The sequence below is a fragment of the Eupeodes corollae genome, chromosome 1 (genome assembly GCF_945859685.1).
Source record: "Eupeodes corollae chromosome 1, idEupCoro1.1, whole genome shotgun sequence".
Classification (NCBI taxonomy): domain Eukaryota; kingdom Metazoa; phylum Arthropoda; class Insecta; order Diptera; family Syrphidae; genus Eupeodes; species Eupeodes corollae.
In genome coordinates, this window is record NC_079147.1 from 63,507,365 (window position 1) to 63,528,677 (window position 21,313).

Genomic DNA, 21,313 nt, shown 5'->3' on the forward strand with positions numbered 1-21,313 from the left:
TGTTTAAAAAAAAAAGTTGTTTGGCGGAATCTTTATCATATATACAATCCGGTATTTTCTGCTGTCTATTTGTATTTGAAATAAGTACTAATTTTTTTTGATCAAATCAAATTGGCCGTGTTAACAATATGCCACCACAACGGTATACATATATTAAGTTTGTGGCTTTTTTCGACAATATCGGTCTAAAATGTACGTTTACAATTTGCTATTCATTTAGCAGCGAATGAAATACAACACCAACAGACATGTTTCTAATGGTACTACATCAAAATTATAAACTCGTTAGAAAAAATCTATATCTATGCTTCTATACAAATATTATAAATGAGAAAGTCAGTTTGTTTGCTTGTTTGTTTGTCCGTCCTTCCCTTCGCACCAAAGCAATATTTTAACTAGATTTTTTGTGTAGTGGCGGTCATAAGGTTGGAGAGTGTTTTAAGTTATTTTTTGTGAGGTAAAATATCTTTAATTCAGTTAATTAGAGCAGATCCACCGTTAACACTGATGAGAAGATATTCGAAGCACTATTTTAAAGAACACTTATAAGTAGCATATTTTTAAGTGTTTCCTGCTATTGGACCTATCATTGTTGTCTATCATTAGGCGTTTCATCTTTTATTTGATGAGTTGAGGACAGACTAGCTCTCTACCTAATTTCCTTTTAAAACTAGGAGATGGGTGTTTAAAAACCGATGACGAGGGCTATGTCACACTAATTGAAGATTTTTGTAGTTTAGTACAGAGTAATTCTGAACTTATTGCAAGCGTTTACACTGATTTACAAAATAACATACATGGCGATCGATTTTTCAATCAAAAGGGTGATACCTAATAGCATCAAGAAAAGGTGACAGGACGAGCTGGAGATATTTTCGAACAAGCACTTTGTACCGGCAGATTTGGATACAGTGAAAATGTTATTATTCCTTGAATCCCAATAATTCCTTCAGACTTACCATTCCAATTCAAAAAGCTTTAATTCCACATCAATTTAAGTTTTGCTATAACAATTAATAAGGTGCGAGGGCAAACAAAAAATATTTCAAGTTGCGAAATTAGAAAGAGTGCTGTAAAGAAATAAAGAGGTACTATAGTGTTTTGTTAGACCTACGCTGTTAGGTGTTCTACCTGGCCTAACTACATAGACTGGGTAATACAGCCAGGTTAAGGCGAATATGAAGAAATGGGGCCTAATAACTGTAATCAACATATTTAAGTTATTACACATCTGAAGTATCGAACAGGGGAGAGTTATCAAACTTGGCCTGAATTTCAGTCATACCAAAAATTTTCAAAGGTACAAATACGATAATTCTAATTAATCTATGTACCTTGAGTCCCACAAAAACGTATCAAATATTTATAAAAGCCTAAGTACCCACGTTTTTAGGGTTTTATTTTAACATTTTACCATGGAACTTAATTCATTATTTTTGTTATATTTCATTTTTAGTTTATAAACAAGTACACATATTATAACTTCTGCATTTCCTTGGGCCTTAAGTTTATGGAGTTAAAAAGAGCCCGAGGACCTTATATCTACAGCTATGTAATCACTGCATCTTGCAGATCAAGATAAACCCTTTCTAAATGCATTCAAGTACATTCTATTAAAAAAGTTCACTGTCTCTTTTGTTCCTCAATTAAATGGCAGAGAGAGACACACAGAATCGTCCTGCATGTCCTCCACCTCTGACTTTAAGTGGAAAATGGACTCTTTTCAAATAAAATATCCCGCTGGGAGGTCATTGTGTTGTATGTTCGAGTAAAGTCGTCGTCGTCCTCATCATCATCATCATATTCATCATCGAAATACAAGAACTACACTCACTCACTATATTCCTAACAAACTACACGACACAACACGGGATAATTTAATATAATGTTTGATAATTTATATACATCATTCATTCAATCTCTAAAAAGCTCTTTTCTCTCCATCTCTCCATCCACATTACGAACAACCAAAACCTAGGACATGGACTTCGTCCCTGTCGTTGAATGTCGCCATCCTCAGCGTAGTGCAGTCCATGTGCCATGTCCCCAGAAACAAGCATCAATGTTGTTGCCATACATCATTCTGTGTGAGCTTGAGTCCGCCTCACCAAAGGACCTTCCTCCACATGACTATTATACACCATCAGAGTGACCAGCTTACCTGATCTCTTCGTTCTTCGGGGACTATGGGATGAGGGCTGTGGAGTTCCTCGTGTTCGGCTTAACCGATGACTCTGGAGGAGGTAGAAAGTTGGGGATGTGTGTCCAGAGTAATGGTGTGCAATAATAAATAAAGCAATGAGCAATCATTTATCACGGAAAGTGAGGTCTTTTATGGAGCACCTGCAAGCTTGATGGCTGGATAGAGGCAGCCCGTAATGGTATCGGTATATGGGATAGGACTTGTTCTTTTAACCTTGTTTTGTCGATAAACCAAAACTCCCACACTCCACCGCATCGTACGGCATCACACAATACCCCATCCCCATCATATACACCACCATCACACCACACCGAACCGCACCAATTGAACACCCTCTTCCCACACATCCCAAGTGTGATTTAATGGGATTTTATTTGAGTTATTTGGTTATTTAACGCTCTGGTACGTCAAACTCATCTGTCAACATCGTCGTCGTCCTTGTCGCCTTTTTCGTCCTTTTCGTCCTCATCGTTCGTCGTCGTTGAAGGAGTTTTTGTAGTCTTTTTGGCGTGCTTACGAGTTTTATGGTTGTTCCCAACCAGTTTGGCGTTGTTGTCAATAATTGAAAGATAAATGAAGCCACATCATGTCAAGTTGTCATATCTTACTCTCTCTCAGAATTTATTTATGGAAGGAAGAAAAAGGTAACTGCTTACTTATTACCCTTAAATATGTTTTGTGGTAAATTGCTTTCAATTATATTCCAGTCTTCGGTCTTTAAGTTTGTTTTTATTTTTTTTTTATTTTTAAAGGGTAATAAATCATTATGAAGTTTATAGGTGGGTTAAGTAGGTAGGTCTTTAGGAAGACATTGTATTGATGGGGTGAATTTTATTATTGAATTCGATATAAATTACATCGATTTCGATGGACGTCTTTGAAACATAATTTGTGTTAAACAAGAAGTTACTTTGATGGTGGTTAAACCCTTTTCGTTATGTGTTGTGTTTTCTTTTTTTCTAAGCAAAACCTTGATTTCAGTCTTGTGATTCTTACAAGACAGTTCTGTATAAAGTGAATGATAGAGCTATAATTATAATGAGTGGGTTGAGTTGGGGCGAGACGATTTCAGACTGATTGATTTTGCTGTGGGGCTAGTAATTAATTGTGGAGGTTGATGTGAATCATTAACTTGAGGAAGACATGACAATCATTACAATTGATGTTAAGCTCCTCTCAAGGATCATGGATATTTGAAAATTCTGAGGAATGAACATTAGAGCGGGATTTTGTCTCTTTGTAGATTTTGTTGTGGAAATTCTATTGATGTCATAGTTTTAAACTGAGAAGTATTTTGGGGAAATTTAAAGTCATTTTGGCCTTCTACATTTGATTATTTTATTTTACTGCCACAGATATATTCTTCATTAAGTTTGAACTGTGCTACGACCATAAAGTTTCAGTCGGTCACTCTCATATTACAAAACATAGACTTTATCAAATAAGACAGTCCAATTGTTTTTAATCTACATTCTGCCAAAAAATGTTTTTGTCTTATTTAATTGAAAGAAAGGGCATTTCAAATTTAACTATTTTACTTTTGAGAAGTAAGTTTTATACCGAAAGAGCAATACAGTGTTTCAAACGAATTATAGACTATAGATAAGACTACAAATCAAAGTTTTACCATCAAAACTCACGGGACTAACATGGAGGCCAACCTTTATAAGAAATGGAGGCGACACTTGGTTCTACAGAAACGTATTCTCCTGGAAATACCAACGCCACTTGATTGTTAAAGCATTAAGAAAAGGTGAAAAATTGCTCAACTGCTTCTACCAATAATTGATAATTTCTCGCAATAAAAGGACTCAAAATGTCCTTGTATGTACGTACATCGCATGAGTTTTTTGACGTTTTGTAAAAATTGGCGTTGACAAAGGAGTCGTATTTCAAATAAATTTTACGCGCGGAATAAAATGTCTGCTGCCAAGAATTTGAAAATCTTGCAGAAAGCCTTCGGTTCTATTGGAAATAATAGTTTACACAAATTGGCCAAGAAACGTACTTCTACAAAATTGAAGCATTAGTTCCTGAAGTTCATCGATTAATAGTCGAATTTCTTTCGAGCCCGTAAGAATCAAGAAAATTGAAATAACGATTTGTTCCGAAATATTTGAATTTTTGCACTTTTTATTTGTAATCATTTTATCAAAAACTGCAGACTAATATAGTTTCGGATTTATCAAAATGTGAATTCGAGCTTTTCGTTAGAATACCATTTTGCGAAAAATAAAGATTGTTTGTGATTTGCACAAATTTAGCCCGTTTTGCAATCAATTTTTAATTTAAGTGTATTTTTAAAAAGAAAATAATAATGTTTGATGTAATTAAATATTCCTTTAATGATCTATATTTAAAAAATTTAAAAAAATTAATTACTCATGGCAAAAGGAAAATGGTGCTTAAAGAAAAAAAGAAGTCTGATCTTGAAAAAGAAGTCAAAAGGGCGAACGGTAACAGATATTTCTAAGTTGTTATAATGCTCCAGGGCCAGAAAGACAACTACAAATGAAGATAGAATTTTTTATAGGTTATCGACCAAGGATCCGTTTAAGACCTCTAATGCCATTTGAAGCGAACTTTCAACGAACTATGGAGTAAATGCTTCCTCAAGAACCATAATTCGCCGATTAAATGAAAACAATTTACGAAGGTGCGTTGCTCAGAGAAAACCGCTTGTATCAAAAAAAAAACTAAAACCTAGGTTACATTTTGCCAAAGCTCATCTACACACACCAATTAGTTTTTGGAAAAACGTATTTTGGAGCGACGAATCCAAATTCTGCCGGTTCGGATCGGATGGGAAAAATATGAATGGCATCCAAAAAACAGGCAATATGGTCCAAGGTTCACCATTAAGACAGTGAAACACGGTGGAGGCAACGTTATGGTCTGGGCTGCTTTTTCATGGCACTGCGTGGCGTTTCCCCATCGTAAAAATTGACACCAAAATGGATCATATGATACCTTACGCAGAAGAAAATTTGCCGTTATTATGGCGCTTCATGCACGACAACTGCCCTAAACACATACACACTTCAAAGTTAGTGAAGTGTGAATTCAAAGTGAAGTGTGACTTCAAAGTTAGTGAAGTGTGCCTTAGAGGTGAATAAAATCGACGTTTGCCGTGGCCAGCACAATCACCCGATCTTAGCCCGATCGATAATTTGTGGAATGATGTTGAACATCACATTAAGCAAAAAAAAACAACCAATCTAACACAATTGTGGCAGGAGATTCAAAATGCTTATTATGCAATTCCAAAGTCACATCGTGTGAGGCTTTGGTTGAAAGTTTGCCAAGAAGAATTGCTTCTGTACTGCAAAATAAAAGGTTTCCTATCAAATACTAAGAAAAACTTAGAATTGATAACGCTAAGTAAAATTTTATCAAGAAACTATTGTGTTCGATTTGAAAATAGCAACAAAATAAAACTCATTAGAAAGAGTGAAAAAAACACTTGCATACGAAATAATTTTTTCAATCATCTATCAAACTCACAAATTTTAATAAAAAGTAGAAATTATTTGATAACCTAACAAAGAACACGCGTTTTATTAATTTTCTTCTTATTATAATTTTCTTGAACCAGCATTTCTTTAAAAATTAACGATAATCATGTCAATATGCATATTGAATGTGCTAAATCGTGTCCAGGCGATAAATTGATGTTCCTATATTCCATACTTTTTTCTGCTTATAGATGTTAAACATATTTGATGGAGTACTATGAAAACATAGTGTTATGTATATGTAATGTAAATAAAAAACACTAATATCATAATAAGAAAGCAAATTGAAAATAAAACGGTTTTTATTTTCTTTAACAAGTGTGCTAAATTCTTGTCGACCACTGTATCTCTCTAAAAAAAGGACCTAAAGACCTTGAAACGTCGGAAATGTCAAAATTTTCAATTCGACACGCTGATAACTGATAACTTCCCATCCGTTCCCGTCTGTCAATTTGTCTAAAAGTTCAATCAAATATCAATAGCAACTTTTTTCAGAAATACAAAATTTGAAGTCAATATCTTTCTTTTTACTGATAACAGTTAAGTCTTTGTTCTCATAATAAATACTTGGGTGTTTTCAGTTTTTTTTTTTTTTTTGTAGGTTTTCGTGTTTTGTAAAAAAAAGTAGTTAATTAAATTCTTCTAAGAAAATAACTAAAAGTTGGAAACAATATTTTGCATATGATAAAATAATTTTGATTTTCTACGCAAATATCTTTTCAAAAATTAAAAATATTAACTACAAACTAATATATGTATATTGTTTTCGATATTCAGTAATTTTGTATAAAAATTTAACAGTCCGTTTTTTCGTAAAAAATTAATATACAATGTTGACTTCAAATTAATTTCATTCATCTAATTTGTATTTGTTTATATAAGAGTAAAAGCTTTTAAGAAATGTAACTAAAGTTGGTAAAAATTACTTAAAATATCGTTAGCAAAAATAGATTTTGAAATAAAACTATTTCATTACATGAAAAATACTGTTTGTAGTTATTAAACTTTTAAGAACAATTCACCTTGCCACTTTTTAACAAAACACGAAAACCTACAAACCTTTAAGCCGGAAAAATCTACAGACGGAAAGTAAAGTTATCGGAGGGGGTCGCATCACAGGCGCTTTTTTAATAAATTTAAATTTTTATGAAAAATCTAACAATTTGATTTTTAAAAAATTAACTGAATGTTTTTTTTTTATAAGAAAAGTTATTAGTTTGAAACGAATGGCGAAAAATTTTAGACGATTTAGTACGATGTTAAATCATTTTTAGTATGATACTAGGTTAAAAAAAGGATTTTGGTAATTTTAAACGAGTTTAGTATCGTACTATTTTCTTAACATTTTACTAAAGTTAAAATCACCAAATGTCTACTTTATCTTTTTAGTATCGTACTAAATCTGTATGAAATATGTCATTTTTCTCAAATGTGACAAAGTGTTTTAAAATTGATAAATTGTGAAATGAAATTTATTTATAGATATCATAAAAAGTAAATTAATTTAAAATGTCGGAGGAAGAAGATTTTGAAATGTTTGAGGATTCAGTCAAACAATAATTCTTTTACCTGGTAGAATAAGTTTTTAATATTATTCGGTGTTAATATCCAAAAAAGTTGCAACGAACTTAAACTTAAAATAAACCACGTTGAGTTATGAAAACAAAATTAATGAAAAAAGAAAATACAAATTCACTTTGACATTTGCAAAAATATTGAGCTACGTTTGTTTTGTTTGCTCGACAATCTGTCATTATTTAGATGTGTTCATGTTTTTTTTTAATAAAATGGTTTTAGCATGATACTTGTTAGGAAAACAATAAAAAGTGTTTAAAATTAGTGAAAAGTTAGTAGATTACTATGTATATAATGAATTGTTAACTAGTATCGCGCTAAGGCCTTAATAGCAGGTTGTTTAAAATTTTCACCAATATCTCTTATTTTTTGCAAGATCTTCTAGTCGAAATTGAATAGTAAAAAATAAGGATAATGATTTCCCAAACGTACGAATGAACGTACACCCGCCCTTACAAACATCTCTCTAAAAATCTTTGATTTAGATTCTATGGACATTGAAGAGTCGAGAAATGTTAAAATTTGCAATTTGAGAAATTGAAACGATCACAATAATAATGAAATAAATTTAAAAATTGATGATGTTAAGACATTGACTTAAATTAAATGTGATACTTCATTACAAGATTTAAACTAACTTTTTTTAATAAATCAAAAAATCTTAACAAATTTATTTACTAACTCAAATATTTTACGAATAGAAAACAATATCTCCTCCAGAATATTATAATGCTTCGAGAAATAAAATTTTTGAGACTCCGTAAATTTCGATCAATCGAATCTTCTACTTAAAATAACTATACATTGATTTTCGACTTAAATATCTTGAGAAGGTACATTATTGTTTATAGTACTAGTGTCTTTTTTATAATTAATAAGCGCTGAAGATATAATGTTTAAACACAGTACGAGTATAACGAAATAGGTAAGAATGTTAAGCATTTCACATTATTGATGTGTGGCTGAAAAAAATCTCTCTTTTTCACAGTCCATCAGGAATTCAGCTCAAAAACTGATGGGTTCGAGTATTACCATAAAATTGTTTGAGGAACGGAACGTTGTAATACGTTGATTAATACATATTTAATCTTTAGCAGGTGAAACTTTAAGACATTTGTTTAAAATTGACAATAGTACATCATTTCTTGCTGCTACCAAGGGCATCCCCACTAACTAATAAAGTACACTTTTAATGAAATCAGATTTAAAACTAATTCGTTAAATTAAAAAAATTATAGAAGGATACAAATACATCGTATCTGAGTATATTTTGTTATACCTTACATAATGAAAAGACACTTTGGATTATAAAAACGTGGTGGAAGGTCATTATGTTAAAACAGTTTTTCCCTCATCATCAATTTCACCTTTGTAGTTCCGAATTTGAAATGTTCTATTAGTTTGTCAGTTTTGCCTTTGAATCAAAGACTTTATTATATAATTTATTTATTCTTTAATATTAAATTTTCAGCATTTTTTTGAATAAAAAATTTAAATAAGTGACTCCTTTCAAAATGTACAAAGCTTCGAAAACTCTAAAAATTATTTTTTCCTTTGCAGACGTGCACAGGCTCTACTAATATAAGTACGAATATATACATCAATTAGAAAAAATAGCTTTCCATTCTAATTGAATACAATAAGCACCTCTAATTACAACTCCCATATAAAGTCCTTTTAGCTAATATAAATCCTTTACCTCTACTCAAAACAATCCATTTAAACCAACACAAGAAACAGAAACCATGAAACCCGTACATTTACGAATGTAGGAAAACGCAAATGAACCCGCAAAGTCAATGCAGTAAGCCAAAACAAAAGCACACTTAACATATCAAATGCACTTTGGCCACAAATAGGATTGCTTCCAATGTCCTGATGGAAATGGAGAAGTTTCATTGAGAAAATAGTAGAACAACAAAAAAAACACCGATGCAGACAACCCAAACTCCAACACCAACTCAAACTCAAAGTAGTATCCTTGTCATAACTGAACTGTATGCAGTTGTTTTCCTTATGGTGGTTTGCTAAAGTAACTAAGCTTCACAGTAAACAAAACCAAAGTCAGAGAGGACCATAACAAAACAATTAGTATGGTTTGGTATAACGTAGAATTATTATTATTATTGTTTGCAATTCTGACTTCGACTGGATGTGGATCCTTCTTCTAAACCTGGAATATGGGTGTAAGGACTTTAATTTTGACTAATTTAATACGAATTGATGAGAGATCCTTTTGAAGTATCTAGATAATTAAGAAATAAGGACTCTTCTTTACATGATGCAACATATTAGCGTCAATGACAATATTATTTTTTGAAAAAATAACTCAAAACAAAATTCGAAGAATTCCTTGGTTCATTCAAAAGTATGTAACAGTTTACTATTCAAGTTCTCGCATTCGACATTAACTTAAAAAAAATTAAAATCCCTTATAAGTCAAAGGTGTTATGGCATAATAGTTTAAACACTCTAAGGTCATTAGTGTATATACAATGTAATCAGAGTATTGCAGTATGCAGAGTGTCTGGCTCGATGAAACCTTAGAGAATTCTTCTGTCATTCAAATTTGCTGACCGGAAAACCCGTTGGGGACCATCATCTTCATCATCATCCAGTTAAAGAAAATATATACCAAAGGCAAAAAGATACAGAGAATTAGGGTTAAAGGGGTTGTTTTTTAAAAGTCAGGTTAATTTTTTCCTTTCACTCAAGTATGACACAAAGAAAATTGAATTGGGTTTGGGAGTGTTTGTCCTTTAATTAGGTAAACCTTTTGAGAGATTTGAATATCAGGAGCATGAAACTACAGGTACTTTAATCTTGTAAATGTAAATTTTGAATTCTAAGCCATACTTACTGACTATTCTTCTTTAAACCTTATCAAACTAATTATTACGGAAAAAATTAAATATGCATTCAAAATTTTCCAAGTCTAAATGTTTTTCTAGTTAACATTTGAATAAGTGGATGTTTGTTTGGAGGTAAATTGAAATTCGTGACCGCGTGACCTTTTTCAAACAAATTTGTATTATTCGACATTCCAATGGTACCTATGCTAACTAGATTTGTAAAAGAATACAATCTTTTAGGACTCCAATCTTTTATGACTTCAATAAAAAGATTGCATTCATTAAATTCATTTAGATATTTTGATTTCAAATTTTTAAATCAATAATCGTTTGTCTTTAAAAAGATTGAAATAATGTTTTCTCTAATTATTTTAATGTCTGCAATGGTAAATACAAAGAAAACGTGAAGTCTCAAATGATTGTAATCAATTAATTGCAGTCAAAAATGATTGCAGTCTTTCTAACGTTCGTATAAATGCAAAATTTGAATTGAATCTTTAGGTAAATTCAATGAATACAATCTTAAATTTAAATTGAATGTATAATGATTGCATTGCCAAAAATTGTATTCTTCTACCAGCCAGATGCCAACATGTAAGATTAATTAAACTGTATTTATAATTTTAGAACACTCTTCTGAATTTTGGAAGACCCTTTTAAATTTCAGAATTGTTGTGTTATGGTTTTGAAAATTAAAGCCGAATTAGAACAGATAAAAATGTTTGTATCTTTGAAGAAAACGAAGAGGGCCTGACCCTAAGAACTAATATACAAAGCTAAGGATACTATCATCATAGATTTGAAGTTACTTACAAAAACTAGTTTACGAATATAGGGAAGATAATCGAAGACACGCGGACATTAGTTTCTGAAATGCATGCTCGATGAATAAACGCTCAATATTGTTTGCCCGATACTTTAAAAAGGAGACCCTCTAAACTGAAGCAGCTATAGAGGAGTAAGTTCCCTTAACATCGCTTAAAAATTCTTCTTTGCCGTAATATGTAAACGTCTAAAGCCCATCGTCAACAACCTGATAGGTCTTTATCATTGTGGTCTTAAACCACGAATGTAAACTTAAAAGCGGTGGTGCGCTTTCATGCGATTCCTTTTACATTGTACTTGAAAGAATAGTGCAGAGCTTCCACTTCAACACTAGAAGCATTATCTTTCAAAAGTCTATCCAAGTACCAACACCTACTAATGACATTGAAATAATTGTAAGAACTCAGCGTGATGACAATGGGGCTTTTGCGAGCATTGAGGCAGAGGCTGCAAAAATGTCCTTAACAGTTAATTAAATCAAAACAATAAAGTATATGCTGTCATCAAGAAAGGACCTACAACATCTACATACGTCTCGGTCAAAAAGCCAACATCGACAGACGTAACTTTGAGTGAGTTAAAAACTTTGCCTTTAAACACAAAACACAACACCAGTGCTGAGTTCAAGTGAAGAATTATTCTTGCTAACCACCGTTTCTTTGGCCTAAGAAAGCAATTGAATACAAAAGGCCTCTATCGAACGGCAAAGATTTCGCTTTTTAAGACCCTCATCATCCCAGTCCTGCTATACCGTGCAGAAACATGGAATATAATAAAAACGGATGAAAGCACCTTTAGTCGTTTTAGGAAAAAGTTCTTCACGTGTACTAAGGTCCTATACAGGACAGCGCAGTAGAGAAAGACCGAGGATCAGGTGGCGCACACCACAAGTGGAAAGTAACCTAACCCAACTTGGAGTGAACAAGCTTAGACATCTAACTAGGGACCGAGCTGGATGGAGTAGTTTTTGGGTAAGGCCTTAGCTCTTACCTTAAGTAAATAAGTAAGTTATTTTGAGAATTTTAAAGTTATGGATTATTGAAAGCTTTAGGGATTACTAACGCCAGATTAGAAGAGGTAAAAACTTTTTTGCATATTTGGAGAAAAAAATATGGTTTTCTCATTCTACTGGTAAATACATCCTCATGAAACAAAACTATCAAAATCTGAATTTATTGAGTCTGTCATACACTCTTGTTTATGTTCAAGTTCCACATCCAAAAGGACAATGGTGTGAGTCTTAAAACTAATATAAAAGCTGAGGGTACTGGATTAAAAGTTACAGACAAAAAATCGTTTATGATTGTAAGGAAGGGAATACCACATTGAATTGAACAGTTAGAAAGTAAAATTTCTAATTAAACCAAGATGAGCTTCATCGATTCCAAATAAAAGTATTTTTAACTTCCCACAGGAAGTTATTGTAATAGGTCCGATTTGAAAAATTGAAAATTTTGACATTTCTCGACGTACGTACGTCCGTAAGGCCGTACAATCGCAACATTTTTTCGTCGTCCATAGCTCAGGAACCAGAAGACTTCAAATAAATTTTGTCATACAGATAATAAGGCAGAAAGGTTTTTTTATAAAAGCAGTTAAAAAAGGGTGCACATTTTGATTTTAATATCTCATAAACCAAAAACTCTAGAGACTTGAATTAAATTTTATATTATATACTAGCAGACTCGACCATGCGTTGCTGTGGCTGAGTAATTAAGGAAGGAAAATAGACATTTTGTATGTCCTTGTGATTTGTTAATAGTCATTGCGAAAGCTAAACGGATAGGAAATTGCAGTTTTTTTAAAGGTATTGGAGAATCTGACGGTATCATTGGAATGCGTGGTAACAGTACGATTTCTCCTTTAAACTTTCCTGCCAAAATAGTTGCTTCGAGAACATTTCCGGTGATTTTTTTGATTACCAAACGTGTACCGTTGCATAGTTTAGGGTGGTTCAAATTACGCAGAAGAATAATCGGTAATCCAATTTTTAACCGAAGATTGTGTGGTGGCATTCCTGATATGTCTAAAGAATTCAAAAATTCATTGCCTCGTCTTCATCGACATTACCGTTGATTGACTTAAACGACATAATATCGCCTGGTAATAATTGTTGTATCAGGTTAATTAGATCTACATCCACATTTTACGCTGCCAAAAAAAACGATTACTGAGCCAATTGTGATTTAGATAGTTATTTATTATATCTGGGAAGACACTCTCGATCAGATCATTTTTAGTTTCAACAACAGTACAGAAATTGTCTGGCAATCTTATGCATTGGTTAACTTGAATAAATTCCACTTCACCGTTTCCAATATCTAATAGTTGCTGAGAAAATCCTCGTGCTGTCGGATCATTTTGGAGTTGTACTCGAATATTTTTTGTTAACCTTAGTGTTTCGACGTTTCTCCATAAAAATGATTGTTTTAAACATCCATTGATTTCATCAGCAAAAGTAGAGCGTGGAATCACTGGCAATGTTTGCTGAAAATCACCAGGCAATAGTAGAATAGCTCCACCAAAAAGTCTGTCATTACTGTTTAAATCATCAGAAGCATTCACTTTGTTTTGGATGCACCGTATAAAGTCGCCCCAGTGTCTTAGCTTTAAATATGCCTGCTATAAAAGGATGTGGTTCTCCTTTTTTACGTGGTTCCCATTTTTTAGTTGACATGTTCCATGTAAAATAGCATAGAATATCGGTATACAATAATGTTCTTGCGAATTGGCCAAAGGCATCAGTTTTTGACAAAGTACGAAAAATCCAGTTAACGTCGTTTTTGGTGGTTCAAATGCTCTTTGAAAAACATTCTCTTCAGTGAAATATAGACATTGACCATTTTCAAGATGCACCGCAAGATGTTGGATAGATGCTTCTCTGTGGTGTATGGGAAAACTAAGTATACGCCAAATAGCTTAATTGCTGCTTATGTATCTGCCCATTTGGTATCGTGCTATTTCGTCATTTTCATTTATGTTTTGTACTCCAAACATGGCTAAATCATGCCCTTATTGACGTACTTGCAAATTTACTTAATGCATTTAATTGAACTACAAAGCTCTACATTAGTATGAGCCTTGTATGTTTTTGAGAGCAGTGGTGAGTACGGTACCACCCATTGATTGTCAATTTCTAATTGGTTAGAATTTGACGTTCTTATTTAAATGTGTGACCACCATTATCGGCGTTTCTACGTCGATACAACGGATAACTGTTTAATACACTACCGGTTAACATTCGCAATATAAGAAATTTTTGAAAAAAATAAAAATATGGCTTCTTGATTTGGATCATCATGCTATCGAAATGCTAATTTAATTTGCAATTTAACTAACCTTGTCTCTGAATTGTTTCTTTAATTCTGTTTATTTTTGTATTGAATTCTGTTGATGAATAATAATGTTTAATAATAATGTTTAATTGTAATAACCTTTAATTGTACACCCCACACAAACAATGTATTAATTAGATGTGCCATTTACACTATTTTTTTCTTAAATAAATTATGGCACTAACTATTCTTATTTATATATAAGTTATTAAGGATTACCATGTAGTTTTTTTGTTAATAAGAATAAAGAAATTTGAAATTAAATTGAATTGAAACCATCGACATCAGTAATAGTATCATTCGTGAATTTCTTAGGAATTTGTTTTTTACATTTCCCATTTTCCATGCATGGCGAAGTCATATTAAAAGCACCACACGGCCCGTGAATCATATGACTTGTAATAATGTCAAATAATTCTTGATCAATTGATGAAACTGGAATTTCGGCTGAAATAATTTGATCCATTTCTTCTGGACGAATTTTAACATCGAGCCAAATTAAAATGTGAGCATGAGGTAAGCCTCGCTTTTGCCACTCAATTGAATACAACCAACATTTTTTTTTTTTGTTTTTTATTTTTTGTAAAAAAAGACTGTCAATTCAATTGTTCTCAAAATTTGTCCTAATGTTGAAAACAACATTTTTTATAAGTAAAAATTAGTTTGAAGCTATTATCTTAAATTTTTGAAAAGATATTTGAGTCGAGAATCAATTTTTACCAACTTTTGCTAATTTTTTTTCGGTTTTTAATTTTTTGTAAAAAAAACTGTAGATTCGATTTTTTTCAAAGTCTTACTGAATGTTGACAACAATATTTATTGAAAGATACAAGTAACTAAAGCTAATATCTAAAAGTTTTGAAAAGATTTTTCTCAACATTTTTCAGAATGTTGAAATCAATATTTCTTATAAGATAAAAAAAGTTTGCAGCCTAAATTTCAAGTTTTTCAAAAGATATTTGAATCGATATTCAATGTTTACCAACTTTGAGTAATGATTTTTTTTTAAAAAACTGGCGATTCGTTTGAATTGAAAATTTTGACATTTCTCGACGTTTCAAGGTCCCTAGAGTCGAAATAAAAGACTTTTAGAAAGATGTCTGTGCGTGTGTGTGTACGTACGTTTGTACGTCCGTACGTCCGTACGTTCGTGACGTTTTTTTCCGTCGTCCATAGCTCAAGAACCAGAAGAGATATCGACTTCAAATAAATTTTGTTATACAGATAATAAGGCAGAAAAATGCAAAAATGGCTCTCAAGTAAATTGCGTGGGTGGTTTTTTCACCATAGCAGTTTGAAAAAAAGGTGAACATTTTGGTTAACCCTAATTATCTTACGAACCAAAAACGTTAGAGACTTGAATTAAATTTTATATGATATATTGTAACGTGATACCAAATAGGTATATTTTTTGAACAAAATCAATATAACGGTTTTTTTTCTAAATCAATAAAACTGAAAAAAAAAATTTGTCACCTCCAAAATTTTACGACTGAAATACGATTTCATCTCTAAAACAATTGTGTGCAACGAAGAATAATGTTTTTGACATCTGATAAAATTTTGAGAAAAATTGAATTGACAGTTTTTATTACAAAAAATAAACACCTAAAAAAAAACGTATAAAAGTAGGTAAAAATTGATTTTCGACTCAAATATCTCTTCAAAAATTTTAAATATTTTCTTCAAACTAATTTTATCTTATAAGAAATATTGTTTTCAACATTTGGTAAAATTTCTTCATATGGGAAGTTAAAAATTTGACTAAAAATCTATTTAATAAAACTATATTTTCAATCTTAACTTTTTCTTTGTATGAAAAATATTGTTGGTAATTTAAAAATTTGTAAGAATAAATCGACTGACAACTTTTTTAACTAAACACGAAAACCTGCAAACTTTTAAACAATAAAAATCGACAGATGGGATAGGAGGTTTTCAGTGTGGGTCGCATCCTAGTTTCTCTTAGAAATAAAATAGACATCCCTTAAATTAAAAGAAAGGAACCCACTAAAATAACTTCTCATTAATGCCTGTGAAACTTCGAATGGCTGTAAAATCGATTTAGCAATTATTTTATATTTCTCTTTTAATGTTTTGTAAAACATCTCTCTCAGATGATTCTTGTAATTCCAGTTTGTTTTTAACACTGGGCAAAAACTTAAATGAGACCCAAGTCATTATGTTTAAATTATATTCTTGATTTGGCTTCTTACGGTGGCACTGATCCGAGTGGTCCAATTTTCGATGAATCTTCCGCATAGATCCGGCTTAATTTGAGCTATGGCCTATGTTATGTTCACCTTAAGGGCATTAGTCGATTGTGGTTTATTTGCATAGACCTGCGACTTCAAGAAATTCCACAAGAAAAAGTCTTGCAGGGTCAAATCGCATTAACTTTTCGCCAACTTACATCACCCCTGCGAGAGATAACCTTACCCTCAAATCGTTTATGCAAAATGTCAATCGTGGTGTTTGCTCTGTTAAAGGCGCTATTCAATCGTGTAACTTGCCCTGATGGTAGGGCATAAACAAATGAATAATAGACAAAAGATTTGGCAGATGTCACCAAAACAAATGGCCGCCACGGGGCGCCAAGATCTACCCACGCCAGTTGAAAAACCCTTCAGTTCTGAAGGAACTCAGTTTTATGAGCGTGTTTGTAATGAATCAATATTTAATTATGTTATTACAATTAATATATATATTTTCTTAAGATGAATAATATAGCTGTTAGTTTAATTTATAACTAACTAAAACCAAAAGTTAGAAATTTAATTCTTCGTTCTTTCAAATCATTCTAAAGGTAATGTCATGTTTTCCTTTTGTTTTGAAACAATTTTCTTGTTATGAAACAATTTTCGTTTACTTTTTAAAAAAAATTATAATAAGAAATTATCTGGAGTGAAAGCTCGCGTTTTCCAGTCACAAAATGTATGTTCGTATTATAAAAAATAAAAAAAAAACAATAAAATGTCAAGGGTCCACCACTTAATCCTTGCTCCCTTTTTTAACTTTTTACTTTCAAGACTTCCGATACCGACACGATACAAACACATCATACATAGTTATGTACGTAAACCTTCAACCGGAAATTTCAACTTGATTGCAATCAGTTGCGTTTGGAAGTGAAGTGGAGAAGGTATACCCATAACATCAGACCCATACCAACCTTAGCTTTACTTGATTGATTGCACTCTAACCATTCGTATTAATCCTCTGTCCTGACTCCTGACTATCCATATAGTCGTCTAACCTAACCCGCCGAGCAACGATGAAGCCACCTACTTGCCTGCTTTTAATCAGCTTATTTCTCAGAGCTCACGCAATTACTTTTTAATCACACCCGACAAACTAATGTGATTAAAAGCTAAGCCTAAGCTTTTGTAGCCTGATTGCACGAAAATCGTTTTCGTTTTCGCTGTGGGTTTATTTTTTCGTATGTAGATTTTTTTTCGCCACCACCAACCATTGCACCGCATCACAATCACACTCACCACTCACGCAAATTATAGCCTCAATATAAAGTTCAAATAAGGCTTTAAATTTTCATGAGAAGATGAGAAGGGTTGCCATATCATGAACTAAGCTCGATATTCTAAGTTCAAAATTCTGTAGACCATAATCGGAGTTGGAAATAAGTAGCCCAAATAATAGCCTAATTTCAATAAAAAGTTAAATATACATTTTTTGTGTTATTTATAGCCCAATCAGTGCAGGGCTGTCATAGTGAGTTCTTTGTCATCAATTATGAAAAAAAGTAGCTCAGTTTCCAAAACAAAATAGCTCACTTTGCCATACACAATTCCTTTACATGGCATCTAATAAAACTGTAAAATATGCTCAGTTTTTATCATTTACTTATGAACAAATATATCGCCCGATTGATTAAATTAAATTTGGGCTATTTATAGCAAAATTGAGACTGGACACTCACACTAAATGTTTTTTTCGGCAATTTTGTGAGAAATATCTTTGAAAATTTGCTCATTCTGGTAGAAATTTTTAAGCAAACATTAAATTTGGGCTACTTAAAGCCCAATCATTATTAGGCTGTCATTTCAAATGTTGTTTCGAAAGTTTTGGAAAAAGATAGCCCACTTTCCAAGAAATTGCTCAATCTGGCAGAAAGTTAAGATTTTTATAGAAATATATATTTTGTTTATATTATTATTAATTAAAATTAGACTGGAGCTATTTTAGCCCATCTATTACTGGGTTGTCATAGTAAATATCTTGTCAGAAATTTTGAAAAAAAAATAGCCCACTTTGGCAAGCCTGGAGCCGATTTCATAGAGTTAAAACTCAATTTTTTACAGTTTTATTTTGCATTATTTTCATTATACGGTACTTACTTGGAGCTTGTGTCGTTGTGGTCATCATTGTTGTGGTGGACGTTGTGGTTGGCTCTGTTGTGGTTACACGCTCCGTTGTCGTTGTCGGAAGGATGACAATGGTCGGCTCCTCGGGTTCCGTTCTTTCGCGATGATGCCCGTTGCTACCGCCACTGCCACTACCATTGCCGTTGCCATTCGCTTTTCGTTTGCTGCCATTGGCAGCATTGGTGCGACCATTGCCGTTATTGGTGCTGCTGCTGGCACTGCTGATACCACTATCGCCGTTTATGCCATTCGAGCCACCCGCGCTTCCACTTCCACCTCCACCATGGTAATCGTCATTTCCCGTATTTCCGTTCTCTCCATTTCCGCTGTGCAACAATGTTTCCGGTATTGAATCTGGTTGTTCGATATAATTGGTTTCAACCGATGTTGGCTCTGATTTCGCCTTCGTCTTTTAACACAGCAGAATGTTGGTGTAAATGATTGAAGGAAAAATTAAAAATAAAAGAAAAACAGAAAAAAGAGAAGCAGGAAAAGAATTTTCAGAATTCGAATGAAATTTTTGTGTTTGTTTGAATTTATTTTCGTACCGGATGTTGCCGGAATACCTCGACTAGAGCCTTTTTGGGTGTTTTAAGGACCATCGGAACCTGTTTTGTGGTAGTTGTTGTTGGTGGTGGTAGGGTTGTTGTTGTGGTTGTTGTAGTTGTTGTGGTTATAAGGAGACCCAATTCAGCCAACCGCTTCATATGAAAATCCTTTTGGGCTTCAACTGTTGATGAAAGTAAAATGTAAAATATACATAAGCTGTTTAGTTAGAGTTTTTATTTTCTGTAAATTAAGGGATGCTAAAAAAAAGTACTATTTACCGACACACGGATTCATCCAGAGAAGCCTTCGCCAGCCTACACATTGGTAGAGGTATTGGGAGTCTGTGCCCTGACAGGCACACGTTGTTCGCAGGGAAGTACCCAAAATACCAAGCATCGCTTGCCGACAGCCACTCGGTCGACCAGCACATTTTTTCGTAACGCTGTCCACTGCACATGCCTGTTCGTAGTATTCAAGTTTTATTCTGTGGATGGGGATGGAAAAGTTAAATTTAAATTATTACATCTTGTTTTTAATAAAATCAAATGAAGATATTTGCGTTTGCTAAAATCTCAAAAGAGAAATTTAATTGAAAACATTCATTGATTGAGTGATTCATATTTGAAGACCGAAAATATAAATTCTCCCCTTGATGCTCAGATTTCATTACATGGTTTTTTTTAAAAAACTTCAATCAAAAATGTCTTTGTGATTCAAAAAGTTTTTTTTTTCTGATTCAGAACAAACAGTTTATTTTTATTAACACTTTTGGAGTCGTTTTCAAGAGAACTGGAAATTGTTGTCATATTAATGTCTTTTAATTATTATTATTAAAAAAGTACATTGGGCATGATTCTTTTAAAGAAAATAACGTATTAGTTAAAAAAATTAAGATATTTTGGGAGCCTCCAACTAAAAAACAAAATTAAAGGTATTTTCTTATTTTTTTTTTAATATTTAAGAGAGGTCTCTAGGGTTTTGTATTTTTATTAATTAAAAAATGTTTTGCATTTTTGTAAAAAGTATTTAATCAATATTTTGGCAAATTTTATATTTTGAAAACGTATCAACAGTTTTTTTTTGAGTTACTAGGTGATTTTATTTCTATTTCAAAATTCTTTAAATGCGGTAAAAATATGAACGTCTAAGGCTCATCGTCAACAACTTACATATCGGGTCCTTATCGTTGTGGTCTTAGACCCAGGAAAATCTACAGTCAATCAAATACTAACATTACTTCACCCACCACCTCTGCATCGATTTTAAGGACACATATTTGTCTTGTTTTGACATCCCTGTCAAACTCAACCGTTTGTGCAGGATGACCATGAAGGTTTCAAACAACTTAACACTACCTCACTCGAGCAACCAAAGTATCGCTATATACTCGTAATACCCTCATCATTCCAGTCCTGTTATAAGGTCCAGAACCATGGACAAAGACGGATAAATGCACTTGGGTCGTTTTGGGGAAGAGTTCTTCGAGTGATCTACGGTCCTGTATGCATAAAAGGTGAGTGGAGAAGAAGATGGAACGACGAGCTTTACGGGCTGTTCAGCGACGTAGACTTAGCTAAGATGGCTGGGCCACGTAGAGTGCATGGAAACCAATGCTGCGGCCCAGATAGTCTTCTAATCCACGCCCACAGGATAGCACAGTAGAGGAAGACTGTGGACTAGGTGGTGCGCAGCACAAGTGTCCAGATTTTAGTTTGTTTGGTGAGGTCCTTGTTCAAACAGGACTGTAGAGCCACCCTAAGTAAGTAACTAAACTGGTAATACACAAGAAAGAGTTAAAAAAGTTAGTCTCTTACAAAAAAATCAGTTTTTAATAAATGGGGCTTTCAACCTTGAATTACCCATCGTTTGGTTGTGTACTATAAACGGATCTCTTCATATACGAACTCAACCCAAGCTTCAAGCTATTTTATTCACCCCAAATTTGCAACACAGTGTTCTAATCACAATATTAGTCAATACTTTATTTTTACATCTCTCTCATTTTGTAAGAAACTCCAATTGGATTCATTGAGAAACCTTAAGATGTGCTTTTAAAATGGACCAACAACTCCGTTCC

General features: G+C 32.8%; 1 protein-coding gene across 4 annotated transcripts in view; it reads right to left on the minus strand.

Annotated features, from left to right (window-relative positions):
• The window catches only part of LOC129943330 (uncharacterized), a 371,384-nt gene that overhangs the window by 22,674 nt on the left and 327,397 nt on the right, over positions 1-21,313 (minus strand). For all 4 annotated transcript variants that reach the window (XM_056052677.1, XM_056052678.1, XM_056052679.1 and 1 more), the window contains 3 exons: positions 19,515-19,720; positions 19,236-19,417; positions 18,661-19,096 (listed from right to left, as the gene is read on the minus strand). In XM_056052677.1, coding sequence (XP_055908652.1) covers positions 18,661-19,096; positions 19,236-19,417; positions 19,515-19,720 — 824 coding nt within the window. The remainder of the gene's footprint in view (positions 1-18,660; positions 19,097-19,235; positions 19,418-19,514; positions 19,721-21,313) is intronic.